Below are 19,557 nucleotides of genomic sequence, written 5' to 3'. Positions count from 1 at the left end.
TGGTTTCTTTGATTAGGCTTGCTCAAACTGCCGCGTCTGTGAAAAGCAGCAGGGTTGCTGTTGGCCAGGGAGTGATGGCTGGAATGCAGGCACCCTCTTAAAAAGCCAACACACAAAATTCCCTGTGGAGACACTCACTTTGTGCTCAGGCAGAGGGAGGGCAGAGTGGACAAGAACTATGTGAGCAGAAGCCAGGATCGGGTCTCTGGGGTTAGAGCTCAGAAGGCAGACACCCCAGTTCCCTCAAGCTGCAGAGATCATCTTTCTCATGCGGACATTTGTTATACAGGCAGCTTTGTCTGGGAGAAAGGCACTTGGCCCACCCTATTGGAAAGCACCCTGCCCCACTTTGCAGAGTTTCTGAGGCCCATTAAGCGTACTGAGAATATTATCATAAATGAGTGAGATCATGTGGTATTTTTCTTTCATTGACTGGCTTATTTCACTTAGCATAATGCTCTCCAGTTCCATCCATGCTGTTGCAAATGGTAAGAGTTCCTTCTTTTTTACAGCAGCATAGTATTCCATCGTGTAGATGTACCACAGTTTTTTAATCCATTCATCTGCTGATAGGCACTTAGGCTGTTTCCAGATCTTAGCTATGGTAAATTGTGCTGCTATGAACATAGGAATGCATATATCCTTTCTGATTGGTGTTTCTGTTTTCTTGGGATATATTCCTAGAAGTGGGATCACTGGGTCAAATGGGAGTTCATTTTTAACTTTTTGAGAAAACTCCATACTGGATAAGCCGGCCAAGGAAAGAAAAAACCCCAGGATCTCCCTCATTTATGGATAATAAAGACCATTATAAACTGTTGAACAAAAATGGATACAGACGCAGAGCAGCATTGACCAGCCTGTCAAACTACAGTGGGAAGCCCTGGGGAGGGTTGGGGGGGGGGGCGGTAAGAGATCAACCGAAGGACTTGTGTGCATGCATATAAGAATAACCAATGGATACAAGACACTGGGGGGTAGGGGAGGCCAGGAGAATGTCAAGGGGGGGGAAGGAGACATATGTAATACTCTTTGTAATACTTTAAGCAATAAAACAAAATAAAAATAAAAAGAGTACTGAGAATAACAATTAGTCTCCAGGCAGAAGCAACTGCCCCACCCTGTTGAAAAATCTCTCACCACACCTTTGGATGATTGCCTGAGGGCTATTCAAGATGGAATCCTATCAGTCTGTAGGCAGAAGCAGTTTCTGGATTCTTTGAGTCATTTGGCTATCCTGCACTAGAGATTGAGAGGCATAGCAGATCTACCTAATACATAGTCACAAACCCAAATAGGCAGCCAAAATGAGGAAACAAAGAAACAACCCTAGATGAAAGAACAAGAGAATAATCCAGAAGAGATAAGTGAAATGGAGATTTTAAAATTTATCTGATATAGAGTTCAGAATAATGATGGTAAAGATGCTCAACAGCATGAATAAAGATATAGTAACTATGAAAAACAGAAACAAAGAATGACATAGCACAAATAACACATTGGAAGGAATACACAGCAGATTAGGGGAAGCTGAGGATAAAATCAGTGAATTAGAAGACAGGTGTCGGGTAACACTCCCTCCACGTTCTGCGTGGAGTAGGGTTCGGTATCTGAAAGTGGAGCCGCACAACAAATGAGAGAAAAAGACACAAGATAATTTTGCAATATTGGGGGACCAGGCGGGCAAGTCCCGAAGGACTTCCTCCCATGCTCAGGCTGCTCCAATCTTTTATTGATCTGGAGTAGCCCTTAAGAAAAGGAAGTTTCAATGACACACAGATCAGCAATTTCCAGGAGTAGACAAAAGCATCTGATTAACTCATCAATAGATTTCCAAGTGTAGGCAGAGTAACAGATTAGCTTATCAATAGATTTCCGAGTGTAGGCAGAGTAACTGATTAACAATAATCAACAAGGATCTACATAACTATCTAAGGAATTAAGGGAACTAAGGTGGGGATGCTTCAACTATTATTACCTAAATTAACTGAATGGTTCCTAGATTAACTGGGTGGTGCACAGCCCTGACCTTTACTAGGACTTTCAATGGCTACTAGCTTTTGGGGGGGGTCTCTGTCTAAACTCAGCTAGTGAAGACAATGAATGGACTCCGGCAGACAGGGTTGAAAAAAATCACTCAATCAGAGAACCAAAGAGAAAAAATACAGTTCAAAAACAGGAGGACAGCTTAAGGGAGCTGTGGGACAACATGAATGTAACAATATTCAGATAGCAGGTGTACAAGAAGAGGCAGAAAGGAAGCAAGGGATAGAGAATGTGTTTGAAGAAATAATGGCAGAAAACTTCCTAACCTGATAAAGGAAAAAGTCACACAAGTTCAGGAGGCACAGAGAGTCCTAAGCAAGAGGAACCCAAACAGGCCCATGCCCAGACACATCGTAATTAAAATGCCAAAAATTAAAGACAAAGAGAGAATCTTAAAGGCAGCAAGAGAAAAGCAAACGTTCCTACAAAGGAGCTCCCATAAGGCTGACACTGGATTTCTCATCAGAAACTCTACAGGTCAGAGGGAATGGCATGAAGTACTCAAGATAATGGAAAGGAAGGATCTGGCCCTAGCCAGTTTTGCACAGTGGATAGAGCATCAGCCTGCAGACCAAAGGGTCTTGGGTTCAATTCCAGTCAAGGTACATACCTTGGTTGCAGGCTCCTCCCTGGCCCGGGCACTGGTTGGAGCTCATGCAGGAGGCAACCAATTGATGTGTTTCTCTCACATCAATATTTCTCTCTGTCTTTCCCTCTACCTTCCACTCTCTCTAAAAAAATCAATGGAAAAATGTCCTTGGGTGCAGATTAACCAAAAAAACAACAACAACAGAGAAAGAAAGCAAGGATCTGAAACCAAGATTACTATATCCAGCAAGGCTATCATTCAAAATAGATGGTGAAATAAAGAGCTTCCCAGACCCCCCCAAAAAAATTGCTAAAAGAGTACATCACCACCAAACCATCATTACAAGAAATGCTAAAGGGACTGCTCTAATGAGAAGAAGAAATAGACAAATGTAGGCATACAGAATTAAAATGTCAATAAATAAGTACCTATCAATAATAACCTTAAATGTAAATGGATTAAATGCTCTAATTAAAAGACACAGAGTAGCTGAATGGATACAAAAACATGACCCCACTATATGCTGTCTACAAGAGTCCCACCACAGAACAAAAGACTCACACAGGATGAGAGTGAAGGGATGGGAAAAAAATTTCCATGAAAATGGAAAAGAGAAAAAAAGCTGGAATAGCAATGTTCATATCTGACAAAATAGACTTCAAAATGAAGGCCATCAAAAGAGACAACAACAGTCACTACATAATACTAAAGGCATAGATCCAACAAGAGGATATAACCCTGGCAAACATATATGCACCCAATATAGGAGCACCTAATATATACACACACATACATACACACACACACACACACATACACATACATATACATATATATATTTAACTTCTAGGTAATATTCAAAGAAATTCAAAACACTAATTCAAAAATACATGTGCATATATATGCTTCCTTATGTTCATTGCAGCACTATTTACAATAGCCAAGCTATGGAAGTAACCCAAGTGTCCATCAATAAACAAGTGGAGCCCTAGCCGGTTTGGCTCAGTGAATAGAGTGCCGGCCTATGAACTGAAGGGTCCCGGGTTCAATTCCGGTCAAGGGCACATGCCCAGGTTGTGAGCTCATCCCCAGTAGGGGGCATGCAGGAGGCAGCCAATCAATAATTCTCTCTCATCGCTGATGTTTCTATCTTTTTCTTCCTCTCCCTTCCTCTCTGAAATCAATAAAAATATATTTATAAATAAATAAATAAACAAACAAATAGGTAAAGATGTGGTACTGTCCTGGCTTGTGTGGCTCAAATGGTTGGAGCATCATCCCATACACCAAAAGGTCACAGGTTTGATTCCCAGTCAGGGCACATACCCAGGTTGTAGGTTCGATCCCTGGTTGGGACACACACAGGAGACAACCAATTTATGTTCCTCTCTCACACTGATGTTTCTCTCTCTCTCTCCCTCTCCCTCTCCCTTCCTCTCTAAAATCAATTTAAAATTTTAAAAAAAAAAAAGATGTGGTACCTATATACAATGGAATATTACCCAATCATAAAAAGAATGAAACTTACCATTTGTGACAACATGGATGGACCTAGAGGCTATATAAAATAAGTCAGCCAAATACCATATGATTTAACTTATATTTGGAATCTAAAGAACAAAATAAATGAACAAAAAACAGAAACAGACTCACAGATACAGAGAACTGAGGGTTGACAGATGGGAGGGAGTAGAGGGTGCTAGGAACAAAGGTGAAGGGATTAAGAAGTACAAGTTGGTAGTCACAAAAATAGTCACAGGGCTGTAAAATACACCATGAGGAACATAGTCAATAATATTGTAATAACTTTGTATGGTACCAGGTGGGTACTAGAATTTTCAGGGGGATTGCTTCATAAATTATATAATTGTCTAACCCAGTTGTCGGTAAACTGCGGCTCGCGAGCCACATGCGGCTCTTTGGCCCCTTGAGTGTGGCTCTTCCACAAAATACTGACTTCTGCGAATGGGCCACGAAGTTTCAATTGCACTGTACCTTCGCGCCCGCACATGGTATTTTGTGGAAGAGCCACACTCAAGGGGCCAAAAGAGCCGCATGTGGTTCATGAGCCGCAGTTTGCCGACCACTGGTCTAACCAGTATGCTGTATACCTGAAACTAATAATATTGAATGTCAACTGTAATTTAAAAATACAATTTTTAAATTTAAAAAAGAACTAGAGATGGGAGACATATGACTTCAAAAGCTTATGCCAGGCTCTCTTGCAATTTCCTAAGGTGTAACTTTGTGATAAATGTGCAAAGTGTTTAATGTGATATTACCTTTTTCATTTTACTCACCTTGCCCAAGCAAAATCTTTTGCATATTTGTGAACAAGTCCTCCATTAAATAAACACACATATTACACAGAGAGCTGATTTCCATCTTTTAAATATAATAAAAGATCATCATCAAGCTCTTCTTCCTCTGTGTCTCTCTCACATCAATGTTTCTCTCTCTTTCTTTCCTGTCTTCTCTCTCTAAAATCAATTTTTTAAAATTTAAATGTTTAAGTGTAAATCTAACAAAATATGTGCCAGATTTATATGCTGAAAATTATAAAACATCCATGAAAGAAAACAATGAAATTCTAAATAAATGGTGATATATACCCAGGTGTCAATTCTCCACAAATATAGCTATAACACAGTTTATATTTTTTTTAATATGTTTTTCTTGATTTTAGAGAAGGAGAGAAAGAGAAACATCAATCGGTTACCTCTCATATGCACCCCAACCAGGGAACAAACCCAAAACCTGGGTATGTGCCCTGACTGGGATTCAAACCGGTGAACTTTCGGTGCATGGGACAACACTCAACCAACTGAGCCACACTGGCCAGGGCCACAATTCTTTTTTTTTTTTTAAAGCATAAATGCCCAAGAAGCATTTTAAAAAGTCGTTAACATCATATTGATTCTCCTTATGCTTTCAGACATTTCATGACCACAGAAAATAAGTTATATTTTGTGTTCTATTTTTTGTTCTAGGTATTATGTTCAAGTCTTTAATTTATTTTTAGTTGCTTTTTGGTAAGTGGTGCAAGATAAAGGTTCAGTCTCATTGTTTTGCGAGTGGCTATCAGTTTTCCCAACACCATTTACTGAAGAGACTGTTCATTTCCTTATTATATATCCTTGGCTCTTTTGTTGAAAATCAATTGCATGATTTTATTTCTGGACTTTGTTCCACTGATCTATGTGTCTGTTTTTATGCCAGTACCATACTGTTTTGATTACTCTAGCTTTGTAATATAATTTAAAATTAGGAAGTATAATGCCTTCACTTTGTTCTTCTTTCTCAGGATTACTTTGGTTATTGGGGTCTTTTATGGTTCCATCAAATTGTGGGATTGTTTTTTCTATTTCTGTAAAAAAAAAAATGCCATTGGAATTATGGTAGAGATTGCTTGAAATCTTCAGAGGGTTGACAGATGGGAGGGAGTAGATTGCTTTGGGTAGTATGACATTATAACGATATTCATCCTCTCAGTCCATTAACACACAATGCACAATATCTTTCCATTTATTTGTGTCTTCTTTAGTTATTTTCATCAGTGTCTGATAGTTTTTAGTGTACAGATTTTTCACCTCCTTGGTTACATTTATTATTATTTATTATTCTACTTATATAACATTGAAGAAAATTCAAACTAAACTATAATAGAAAGCAGATTAGTTTTGCTTGGTTTGAAGATAGAGGGAAAGATTAATTACAAAGATATGTGAGGAAATTTTTATGATAATAAGAATTTTATCTTCATTTTCAAGATGGTTTAATCAATATATACATATATTAAAGCTCACTAAATTGTATATTTTAAATAAGTATATTTTTGTTTGTCAATTATATATCACTAAATATTTTTCAATCTTAATTTTCAAGCTAAAATTCAGCTTGGATACATCTGAAGACAGAATAAGTGAACTCGAAATAGATGTGAAGAAATTATCCAGAATGCAGTGCAGCAAGATAGAAACATTAAATATAAAAATGACTTTAAGAGAAATGGTGGCCCTAAACCAGTTTGGCTCAGTGGATAGAGTGGGCCTGCAGACTGAAGAGTCCCAGGTTCGATTCCGATCAGGGGCACATGCCCAGGTTGCGGGCTCGAGCACCAGTGGGAGGTGTGCAGGAGGCAGCCTATCAATGATTCTCTCTCATATCTCTATCTCCCTCTCCCTTCCTCTCTGAAATCAATAAAGATATCTTTTTAAAAAGAGAGAGAAAGAGAGAGAAAGAGAGAGAAATGGTGATTGCAGTGAGATAGCCCAATGTAAATCAATCAGAGGTGTGAAAAGATTACATAGAGAGAATTCATATTCTAAGAGATAAATGTCTGGAAAGGTTCTACATTAGTGAAAGACATCAATCCTCAGATTCAAGAGGCTCAACAAAACCATACACCAGCCCTAACTGGTTTGGCTCAGTGGATAGAGCGTCGGCCTGTGGACTGGAGGGTCCCAGGTTCGATTCCAGTCAAGGGCATGTACCTTGGTTGTGGGCACATCCCCAATAGGAGGTGTGCAGGAAGCCGCTGATTGATGTTTCTAGCTCTCTATCCCTCTCCCTTCCTCTCTGTAAAAAATCAATAAAATAAATTTTTTTAAAACCATACACCAGACACATTCTCATGAAACTTTAGAATACCAAAAGCAAAGAGAATATTTTAAAAGCAACCAGATAGGAAAAAATATATCTTCTGCAAAAGAACAGTTAGACTATCTGCTATCCAAAAGAAGCAACAAAAAATCAGAAGACAGTAGAATGTAATGAAATAAAATATTATTAACCTAGAAGGCCATACTCAGCAAAACAACAGCAAACTAAAGACATTTTAAGCCCTAGCCAGTTTGGCTCAGTGGATTACTGCGTCGGCCTGCGGACTAAAGGGTCCTGGGTTCAATTCAGGGAGGCAACCAATCGATGTGTCTCACACTGATGTTTCTCTCTGTCTCTCCCTTTCCCTTCCCTTTCACTCGCTCTAAAAATAAATGAAAAAATATCCTCGGGTGAGGATTAACCGAAAGAAGAAAAAAAAAGACATTTTAAGTCAGACAGAACCTGAGCAAGTAGGCCATTTAGAAAGCCTCTCTAAAATAAATTAATTAAATAAAAAATAGTTTTAGCATGAAGAACTAAAATGTAAAAAACAAATGGTGAACAAAAGACAATGATTACTTTAAATAATAATAATATTTAATTTGGAGAATCAAAAAAAACCCTCTATATATTATATTATACAGTAAGAATATAAAGATATTGATGAAATTTAGACTTTGTTAATTGTACATACTACACATTCTGGGGAAACCTCTAAAATAAAAGAAATAGAGTTCATAGCATTAGTGGAAGGAATGGGGGGGGAGGGGTTTAATCACTCCAAAAGACAAGAAGGAGAAGATTTTAAAAATAAAAATAAGTAAATAAATAAACAGAAAAACAAGCCCTGGCTGGTATGGCTCGTTGGTTGAGCATCATCCTGTGCAGCAAAAGGTCACTGGTTTGATTCTCCATCAAGGCACAAGCCCAGGTTTCAGGGCTCGATCTCAGTTGGAGCGTGTGCAGGAAGTAGCTGATTGATGTTTCTCTCTCATATCAGTGTTTCTCTTTCTCTCTCCCTCTCCTTCCCTCTCTCTCTAAAAAAATCAATTAAAACATATTTTTTTAAAAACATAAATAGAATAAGAAGGTTGAGCTCTGGCCAGTGTGGTTCATTTGCAGGATCGAGCCCCCATAGGGGGCGTGCAAAATGCAGTCTATTGATGTTTCGTTCTCACATGGATGTTTCTCTCTCTTTAAATTAGCCAATCACACAAGAGTGCGAGCCCAAACTTTGATCAATCAAGAGTGAGGAACAGATGACGTGCGTCAGACATAAAAGCCTGAGCGGACTGCCCACTCAGTGTGCGTGCGCACCCTCCTGCAGGAGTAAAGCTATCTGCCTTGCTGTCTGGCTCCCGAGTATCCTTTGTGTTCTACCAGGACCCCTGGTGTGGAGGCTTGCCTTATTTCTAACAGATGAGGAGAAGATTTTTGTGGGTGACCTGCTGCTCTCCCACACTGCTGGCAGTATTGGAATAAATGCTCACATATGATTCAACCCCGTCTCTGCTTAATCTGAAGTAGTGACAGGCAGCCGGCTCCTTGGTTGTCCAGTTACAGCTCAACAAAAATTTATGTTTCCAGGACCTGTGCTAGAATCCAAAAATGAGCAAGATGTGGTCTCTATTCTCAAGTAGCTCATGAAGACAATATAACCGATGCATACAACTGAAGAATTATGAGTTAAATTATGTGTACTAGTAATGAATGTTCACAGACAGTAGAGCTTAGACTGGATTGAAGTTGTAAAAAAAAAAAAATCAAAAACGACTAAAAGGATGACATGCCTGAAATGAGCTTTGAAAAAGAAGTGAATAATAGAAATGCAAAAGAAAGGAGGGAGGGCACCCCGGCTGTGGGAACTGCTCTGGCAAAGGCCGGAGGCTGAAATCAGCTTGAAGTGCTTATTTGGAAGCAGTGAGGAAATGGAAAAGACAGAGTAGGCTCTTCATTAGATCCACAAACCAATTTAAATCTCTTACAAAAGGAACATGGAAATTTCGGTAAGATGTTGTGTGTGGGCTATGAGTCTGTTAACTGTGTGGCTTATAATTAAGCCATTGTCTCTAGTCATTGTTAGACAACTACTGAGAAGAGCCAGTTATCCCATGCTAATGTATAACTTCTTTGTTTTATGCAAAATAGCCCACTCCAGTCTGAAAAAGAGCTTGTGGCTCTATTCAAGGGGAAATGAATACCTCCCTCTGGTTGGATAATAAAAACCCAGGACTTTCATGATCACAGGGCCTTTCCTAGACACACAGCATCACATAACTCTCTCTCTCTCTTTGCCTTCTACAGCGTGGAAAAGGGAAGCAAGAGCTCTGCCCACAGGGGGTGCCTAAGAATAAACCAAGACCTTGCTGTTCCCACACAAGGAGCCCGTGCAGGCGGATGCCACTACCAATCCCAAAAGCAGAGACTATAGGAGATGCCTGAGAGATACACTGCTGAGGAGGCAAGAAGAGGAAGGGCTTCCAACAAGAGTCAGACTGAAGGAAAAGATGAATCACCAGAAAATGCTTCTGTCTACAAACTAAAATCAGAGGACGGATAAGAAAACCTTAAGAGTGAGTAGGAAAAGCCCAGAAATGTATTTTACTCTTTTTTTAAATAAATTAGATAAAATTGGTTAATTGGCCAGAGTTGTCGATTTTGGTCATCCTAATATAAAGGGTGAAGAGAAATCAGAGAGTGATGAAGAACAGTCAGAAGTAAAGAGGATTGGGATTTGATACTCTCTATTTCTCAACAGGAGAGTTTCCTAGCAGTGAAACCTAATGGTTATGCTAACCATTAGAATGAGTTACAGAAATAGATTATGAAACCATTTCTGGAACTTTCACAGTAAAAGTGATCCTCCCAAAATGACCATTGTCATGGGGAAGGTAGCGTGTGTGTATGTGAAAGACCCTGTGAAGACTCTGTAGACAACTGGGAATTCGTATATTACTAACTAGGAATGCCAAATGATACAACCACTTTTGAAAACAGATTGGCAGTCCCTTATGAAGTGAAACATACATTTCCCATACAACTCAGCAATCTCACTTTTAGATATTTACCCCAAAGAAATGAAAATATATAGCTAGTCAAAGATTTATATGCAAATGTTCAGAGCAGCTTTATTCAAAATAGTCCCAAATTGAAAACAACCCAGCCCTAACCGGTCTGGCTCAGTGGATAGAGCATCGGCCTGTGGACTGAAAGGTCCCAGGTTCGATTCCGGTCAAGGGCATGTACCTTGGTTGTGGGCACATCCCCAGTGGGAGGTGTGCAGGAGGCAGCTGATTGATGTTTCTCTCCCATCGATGTTTCTTAACTCTCTATCCTTCTCCCTTCCTCTCTGTAAAAAATCAATAAGATGTATTTTTTTAAAAAAAGAAAACAACCCAAATGTCCATCAACTGGTGAATAGATAAACAAATTATGAAATATTCGTACCATGAATGCTACTCAGCAATAAACAGGAACAAACTAATGATACATGCAACAATGTGGATAAATCTCAAAAGTATGTATGAGGTTAAATAAACCAGACACTAGAGCAGTGATGGCGAACCTTTGGAGCTCGGCGTGTCAGCATTTTGAAAAACCCTAACTTAACTCTGGTACCGTGTCACATATAGAAATTTTTTTATCTTTGCAACCATAGTAAAACAAAGATTTATATTTTTGATATTTATTTTATATATTTAAATGCCATTTAACAAAGAAAAATCAACCAAAAAAATGAGTTCGTGTGTCACCTCTGACACGCGTGTCATAGGTTCGCCATCACTGCACTAGAGGCTAAGTATATACTGCATGATCCCACTGATGTGACAGTCTGGGAAAGGCAAAAGGCACAGAAATCAGATCAGCAGTTACCAGTGTCTGGGAACAGGAGAGGGAACCGATTGAAGGAGGAAAAATTAAGGGGTGGAGGGGGAGAGGCGCTTCTGTATCTTAATTGTTGTTATCATAGCACAGTTATTGCATTTGTCAAAATGCATTCAACTATATGTCTGAAAGGAGTGTATTTTACTATCTCTATAATATATCTTAATATGAAATCTAATTCTTCTCTCATGGTTTCCTTTTTAGTCTCTCCTTCATTGGGATCCTTACGAGGGCAAAGCTTCTAATTCCAGACCCACCCCTCACTGGAATGAGATCACAATGACTCAAAAGTGCTAAAAAAATTTCTCATCAAGAAAAAGAGATGGTCAGCTATGATCTAAATGTTTATGCCCCCCCATTCATATGTTAAAGTCACCCCCAAAGGTGATATTAATACGAGGTGGGCCTTTGGGTGGTTATTAGGTCATTAGGGTGGAACCCTCATGAATGGGATCAGTGCTTTTATGAAAGAGATCCCATAGAACTTTCTAACCCCTTCCACCACGTGAGATAAAATGAGAATCCTGTGACACAATAGAGGGCCCTCCCTCGACCATGCTGGAACCATGGTCTCACACTTCCAGCCTCCACAACTATGAGAAATAAATTTCTGGTTTTTTTAAATATGTTTTAATTGATTTGAGAAATTGGCTGCCTCCTGCACACCCCCTACTGGGCATGTACCCTGACTGGGACGCTCAACCAACTGAGCCACATGGACCAAGGCTACATTTCTGTTGTTTTGTGTGTGTTCTTAATAATTTTTACATGTTTTTATTCATTTCAGAGAGAGGAAGGGAGAGGGAGAGAGAGATAGAGACACCAATAGAGAGAAACATTGATCTGCTGCTTCCTGCACACCCCCTACTGAGGATCAAGCCCGAAACCTGGGCATGTGCCCTGACTGGGAATCGAACCAGTGACCTCCTTGTGCATGGGATGACATTTAACCAACAGAGCCACACTGGCCAAGCAAATTTCTGTTGTTTTTAAGCAACCCAGCCTGTGGTGTTTGGTTTGTGTGTTTTTTAATATATTTTTATTAATTTCAGAGAGAAAGGGAGAAGGAGAGAGAGATAGAAACATCAATGATGAGAGAGAATCATTGATCAGCTCCCTCTTGCAAGCCCAATACTGGGTATCAAGCCCACAACCCAGCATGTGCCCTGACAGGAATCGAACCGTGACCTCCAGGTTCATAGGTCAACGCTCAACCACTGAGCCTCCTGCACACTCCCTACTGGGGATGGAAACCCAGGCGTGTTCCCTGACCAAGAATTGAACCGGCAACCTTTCAGTGCCACAAAGCAATGCCCAACCAACTGAGCCACACTGGCCAGGGCTGATGAACATTTTAACTCTTTTCCCAGAAAAATACTTAACAAATTCACAAACCCTCTGAAGCTTACTCATGAACCCCAAATTAAGGCCCTTAACCTATTCTAGTCCCTTCATTTTATTGTGCCTGGTTCCATTTATACACTGTCCTAGTTGTGGGTGGGTGAGGATGCCTGAGACTTTTAAAAAAGGTAAAGTGGCGGGCCCAAGTCTACATATATAGATACTGAGTGCCTGAGTTGGAAACAAACCCAAGACTTTAAGGCCAGTGCCCTCTCTAACCCACCACCATAAAACAAGGCCTTTTAGAATTTTATTTTAATCTTTTTAGATTTTTACCTTCATCCCATAAAGACCAAAGAAGGCCTGGTGGTTGGCCAGAGAAGTGTGAGACAAGGGGGCCGACAAGGAATTGAGACGCTCCCTTGTTTCCGCTCTCGGGCCCTTCCTTTTCCTCTACCCCCTACCTTCACATGCTCCCCCCATCCCACCTACCTCCTCACCCACACACCCTTTGCATCCCCCCAAAATAGTTAAAAACATGAAAGAAAGCTGGCTGCTGGAAAAAGGATCCCGAAGACACCAATAGCATGAAAGTGACCTCACCGAGCCCACGCCAAGGTGCACCATGCTTTCCCTACATTTATACAGAGTCAAACAACATCTCTTCTCCCCTCCCACGTCCTTTGTATTGGAGAAGTATTGAGAAGGAGAACAGTGCAAAGATCTTTCCTTTGAAACTTCCAAGAAATAGAACACACCCTTCCCCAGTGTCTCACTTGCAAAATGTACCTCCCTCTGTCAACTAAACACTAAACACTGAGCTCAGGCCTTCAAATCTTCGAAGGTCAGAGCTCCTTCTAGCCTTTTCTCCTCCTTAGAAATAACTTAATACTCAGTATCCTGCATTCCTAGATCTTCTTGTCTAATTCTTTGATCACTTTTAAGACCTATCAATGGACTATTTCAAATGTCTGTTTTATTTACATAGTCTCAAACTGAACCCAATGCATGAAGAAGGCTGTGACCAAAACTAAGTACACAGAATTACTCTTTAACTCCTACTAGTCATATTCTACTAATGGCTCCATGATCTTGTGGGAATTTTGACACCTGTTTTCTTATGGGGAGGAAATGTGTCCCTGTGGTGACAGTGCATCCCTGGGAGAGCATAAACAGAGTATGCTAGATTGAGGATTTGGCCTGGATGTAGTCAGGCTCCGTCAACCACTCTATACCATCTTTAGCCTCCTAAGCCTCAGTTCTTGTTTTTAAAAATGAAAACAATATGCCCTGGTTGGTGTGGCACTGACAGGTTGCCAGTTTGATTCCTGGTCAGGGCACATGCCTGGGTTGTGGGCTCAATCCCCTATATGAGGCATGCAGGAGGCAGCCAATCAATGTTTCTCTCTCATCAATGTTTCTCTCTCTCCCTCTCTCCTTCATCTCTCTCTAAAATCAATTAAAAATATTCTTTAAAATGAAAAGAACGTTTATTTCAACCTCTAAAAATTGCCAAAAAAAATTTAGAATAACTTATGTTTAGAAAATTCAGAGAAATATATGCTCTCAACAGCTAATGTGAACCCCTGAGAGCACAGCCTGGGAATGTGAAGGGGAAAAGCCTTAAAATGTATAGCCATACTGATTCAATAATTCCGTTTTTAGGCAGTTATCTTAAGAATGTAATTGATCCCTGACTGCTATGGCTCAGCTGGTTGGAGCATCATCCTGTGTATCGAAAGGTTGCCTATTCAATTCCTGGTTAGGGCACGTACCTAGCTTTTGTGTTCCATCCCCTGTTGGGCATGTCAGGCACATGTATCAGTGTCTCCCTCCTTCCCTCCCTCTCTCCCTCCCCTTTCCATCCTCTGTCTCTAAAATAAAAAAAAAAACATTTAAAAAAATAAAATAAAATAATGTAATTGAAGATATGTTCACAGGCTTAACTATAAGGACATTCATCTCAATATTGTTTATGAAGAGAAAATTGGAGTCAACTAAATGTTAGCAATAAATGATTAGTTAAATAAATTTTGGTATAAGTTGGCCAGACAATGGAATATTATGGAGCCATTAATCTCATTCATAGAAGAACATTTAATGACATGCAGATAATTTCACAATGTCTCAAGTAAAATCACAAGCTAAAATATGCAATATGATCCCATTTTTTTAGATATAAATAAATATGCATACAAAAGTTCTGAGAAGCCAACATCAAGATATTAACAATGATGGTCTTAAAAGTAATTTCCTTCATATATCTATATATGCTAGTTTTCCGCAATAAACACATTTTTCAAGCAAATAAACTTATTTTTCTTAGTGGTAGTATATACTTTTTTCACAGGGTTGCTATGAGGATAAAGTAGGGTAATACAACAGAAAAATGTTTTTAGTATTGTAAAGTACCATACAAATATTATGTTCTACTCTATTAAGCCTTAGGTGGCCTTCCCACCATTCATATATAGAACCTATTTCCTGTGTGTCTTCTCCTTTAGTGTGTTTTTCTATAGATCACATCCACACTGGTTTACTACCAGGTAGTTCATTATTCATACCCTCAAAATGTAGCAGACTCATTTCCCCACTCATTGCATATTTGGCCTCCATTTAACAAATGCTCATATAGTTAGCAACCCATGTTGTTTGTCTTTTTCATATATTTTCGATTATTAGACACCCAATGATAATACTGCAATAAAGGACTGTATTTCTATTTATCCGTGTCTTGTCTCAACCCCTCTAACTGTTACTGTTTCGTCACTATTCACAGCTTACCCTGTCCCCTATGTTCACCACCCCCATCCCATTTACAGATCTGCCTAAGTCTGTAACCTCTTCTTTTCTTTCATTCATTCCTTCATCTAATCTCCCCCCAAAATATTGATTGATTGATTTATTGATTGATTGACTGATATGCAACAGTTACTGACATTGCTGGAACATAAAGATGGATAAAATACAAAGGAAGTGGGAGGGAGGACAAATTACGTGACAGAAGAGGCAACAGATGAGTAAAGGCTCAGAGGTGAAAAAGAGCATGGCATTGCCAAAGACCTAGTTGCTGGGGGTTTTTTTGTTTGTTTGTTTATTGATTTTTAGAGAGGAAGAGAGAGAATGAGAAAGAAACATTGATTTGCTGTTCCACTTATTTATTCATTCATAGGTTGATTCTTGTATGTGCCCTGACAAGGGGATCGAACCCACAACCTTGGCATATTGAGATGATGCTCTAACCAACCGAGGACCTGGTTTTATTGGGCAGTAAATGCTGAGAGAGAGAAGCTGCTTCCAAGCAGTCAGAAACCTCCTGGAAGCTGTGGGGACAGGTCCAAGGCAGGTGAAATGGCACCAGGGCCACTGCCAAAGCTCGTGTCCAGGAAGCCCACACTCCCCGCTACCCACACTGTCAGAAGAGAGGGGAAATGTCTTCTGCTTTCCAAATTAAGCCAAAATGTCTTGTATTGGCAAACCATAAACTACATAAGAACCCTAAAAGCAAAGGAGTCTGGGAAGTACCATTCCCAGGTTTCCAGACGCTGTAATACTGGCAACCCTTTGAGATACTGCAGGTTCGGTTCCAGACCACCACGATAAGGTGAATATCACAATAAAGCAAATATCACAGTAAAGCAAGTCACGCAATTTTTTGGGTTTCCAGTGCATATAAAACTTGTTTGCACTATACTGTAGTCTATTAAGTGAGGAATAGCATTATGTCTAAAAAAGTACATACCTTAATGTAAAAATACTTTATTACTAAAAAATGCTAACCCTTCAGCAAGTTATAATTTTTTTACTGGTGGAAGGTCTTACCTTCAGTTTGTTAAAATATATATATATATATATATATATATACAGTACTTGTGAAGCAGAATAAAGCGAAGTGCAATAAAGCAAAACACAATTAAGCAAGGTATGCCTGTGCAAAGGAGAGCACACAATGATGGGAAGGGGTGTTGGTTGTCCAGGACACCTCTTCCCTGCCCCTTATTACAATTTCTTTCTTCCCCTCAAATATCATGGGATGCTGAATTCAGCATTTATTTCCTTCAACCTCATGTTACAGCTGTTTTTCCTCTGGCTAGGTTGCAAGTTCTCCAAGAGGAAGGTCCACATGTTTGGACCCTTTTTTTGAATCCCCTCAATGTCCAGCAGATGTACAGTAGATATTTGCAAATAGATGCGGTGTTGAAACTAGAATTTTGGCCTTCTGACTCCCAATTCCAAACTCCACCCAACATCACTCAGCCTCTCTTTGTTAACAGAATTTTTTTTTTAAATGGGAGTTATATATAAGTTTGAAATCACTCAGTTCTGTTTTGCTTGGCAGGGAAACCCTTCTGGAATAAAAAGAACTAAACAAACCACAGTGAATGAAAAGTTCTCAGGAGACAGTGGGTCACATTGGTGGAACATTCATATTCATGAAGAGCAGTTTCAACTTCCTGGTGAGGTAATGGTGAAAACATCAATGAGACTGAAGAAAACTGTAGCTGGAAACAACCTGCTATTTTTCAGAATGAACCCATTCAATCTCATCTATTTCAAACTAATGGAGAAGTAAATAGGGATGCTCTCTATACATTTGTATTAGTAAACTAGAGGCCTGGTGCATGAATTCATGCACAGGTGGGGTCCTGCCAGCCTACCCCGATGGGGGCGTATTGGGGTTTGGCTGGCAGGGCGGAGGGGCTGTGGGAAGGCTCCAGGGCATGTCCGGCCCATCTCGCTCGGTCCCAATCAGCCAGACCCCAACAGCAAGCTAACCTACCGGTTGGAGCGTCTGCCCCCTGGTGTCAGTGCACATCATAGCGAGTGGTTTAGCAACCTTAGCATATCATTAGCATATTACACTTTGATTGGTTGAGTGGATGACCAGACACTCAGCATATTAGGCTTTTATTATATAGGATAATAATAAACTCGTGATATCTATAGGAGAACCAAGACAAAAAAGCTGATTAGATTTGTTACAGAATTTTTTACAAAGGATGCAGCTTAAAATGATAGTAACAGCCCTGGTCAGTGTGGCTCAGTTGGTTGGGTGTCTTCCCGTGCTCCATGCACCAAAAGGTTGCTAGTTGGATTCTCAGTCAGGGACATGCCTAGGTTGCAAACTTGATTCCCCAATAGGGGGCGCTCTCACATCAATGTTTCTCTCCCTCTCCCTTCCTCTCTCTAAAATATCAATAAAATATTTTTTAATGATAATCACAACCACTAACTGATATTTGTTGGGTACCTCTCACATGCCAGGCACCACTCTGCAAATTGTACGTGTTATCTCACTTAAACCTCACGTGTGCTTTTAAAGATGAGAGATCTGAAGCTCAGGAAAGGAAACTGGCACGCCTAAAGACAAACTTACAGCAATCAGTGTCATCAGGACACAAACCTAGGCGGTCTGAGAGGTCCTAACTCTTAGCCACTGTTCTACACAGTCAGATAAATGGGACTTGGGCGATTATTGCCCATGTTAGAAATTCAAACAACTATGACTTATAGACTGTCAGTAATGACTATAACAAAAAAAAATCATTGTATTTAACATTACCCTAATTCATGAATTTGCTAATTAGTATTACCTGTTGACAAAGATGAACCAAAATGTTACATATTGTAGCAGAGTGAAATGCTTGCTCTCTTTATCTTAATTCTAGCCTGCATTTCTCCCAAGGCCTTTAGGCTAAAAGCTCCAGCTAGAGATATGCTAGTTAGCTTGAAGAATCCTGCTGGAGGCTTGAGTTTTTGCAAAGACAGCCCCTTATCAGAAGATGCCTTTCCCAAGAAATGAAGGACTGGGTAACAGGAGTCTGACCATACTCAGATCAGAGGAGGTCTATAACCCGACCTACCAAGAACAAAGAAAGGTATTTAGAAATTTCGTGCTCTTCTGTGGATCCCTGCCTGGGCGCCTAGCTGTCTATAGCCCTCATCCACCTCTTGGCCCTCATCCACCTCCCTTCCACGCTATCTAAAATCAATGGGAAAATGGGTGAAGATTAGCAACAAGAAAGAAAATAAGGCCATGCTCCAAGAGTGATGGGCATATGTCCAAAGGACATGGGACTGAGCTTGAGAAGGTTATTACTGGCCAAAACTGGGACAATCTGATGATCATAATGATGATAGTAACAGGTCCTAATCTACTGACTATCAATTAGGACCAGGAGTCCATACTGATGAATAAATGAACATGATCTTGGGATAGTTTTGAACACTATTCAATTACTAATGGAAAAATGATGACTTCACAGTGGAAAAACCAACTTAACTAGGTGATGATGGTTAAACTTACTGGTACTAACAATGGGACTGGTTGACATTGGATTTCTCCGATGTGATACACTAAAGAGAACACAACATCATTTTAGAGGGTACTCCTGCCAAGAATTCATTGCCTGAGTCTGGACATGAAGAAGCATTGGACAAACTCCAATCGAGAGTACTTACAGAAGGAAAGGTGCACACTCTTTAAAACTGCCAAGATCATGAAAGATAGGGAAACATTAAGGAACTACTTAAAATCTATTTTCTAGATTACAGAAGACTAAATAGACATGACAACTAAATGCAAATTGATACTGGATTGGACTCTAGACCGAAAAGGAGAGAGAGAGAATGGGACAGTTGGCAAAATTTTAACAGGATCACTTGGTTGAATAATAGTGGTGTATTAATGTTGGTTTTCTGATTTGGGGCAGTTATATTGTAATTATACAGAAAAGTGTTTTTGCATGGGGAAAATACACTGCAGTACTTAAGAAAATACACTGCAGTACTTAAGAAATACACTGCAACTTGTTCTAAACTTATTCTCAAAGAATCATCAGATACATAACGGGAGAGAAAAATATGGTAAAATGTTAACAATTAAGGAATATAGGTAAATAGAACATGAACGTTTTGTGTACTGTTCTTACAACTTTTCTCTAAGTTTGAAATTTTTTCAAAGTAAAATATTTTAAGATGAGATATTAGAATGTCTAATATTAAAAAGACTGATAATGCCTAGTATTTTCAAGTGAATGGAAGGACAGAAACTCTCTTACACTGTTGGTAGAGGTATGAAATGATACAACTAC

General features: G+C 39.6%; 1 protein-coding gene across 1 annotated transcript in view; it reads left to right on the top strand.

Moving 5' to 3' along the window:
• The window catches only part of LOC102432032 (olfactory receptor 49), a 20,314-nt gene extending 2,048 nt beyond the window's left edge, over positions 1-18,266 (top strand). The window contains exon 2 of the mRNA XM_023763700.1: positions 18,133-18,266. Within this exon, the coding sequence (XP_023619468.1) occupies positions 18,133-18,266 (134 nt within the window). The remainder of the gene's footprint in view (positions 1-18,132) is intronic.
• Positions 18,267-19,557: the final 1,291 nt, after the last annotated feature.

Source organism: Myotis lucifugus, unplaced genomic scaffold, assembly GCF_000147115.1.
Source record: "Myotis lucifugus unplaced genomic scaffold, Myoluc2.0 scaffold_297, whole genome shotgun sequence".
Lineage (NCBI taxonomy): Eukaryota > Metazoa > Chordata > Mammalia > Chiroptera > Vespertilionidae > Myotis > Myotis lucifugus.
This window is presented reverse-complemented; position numbering and strand designations above follow the sequence as displayed.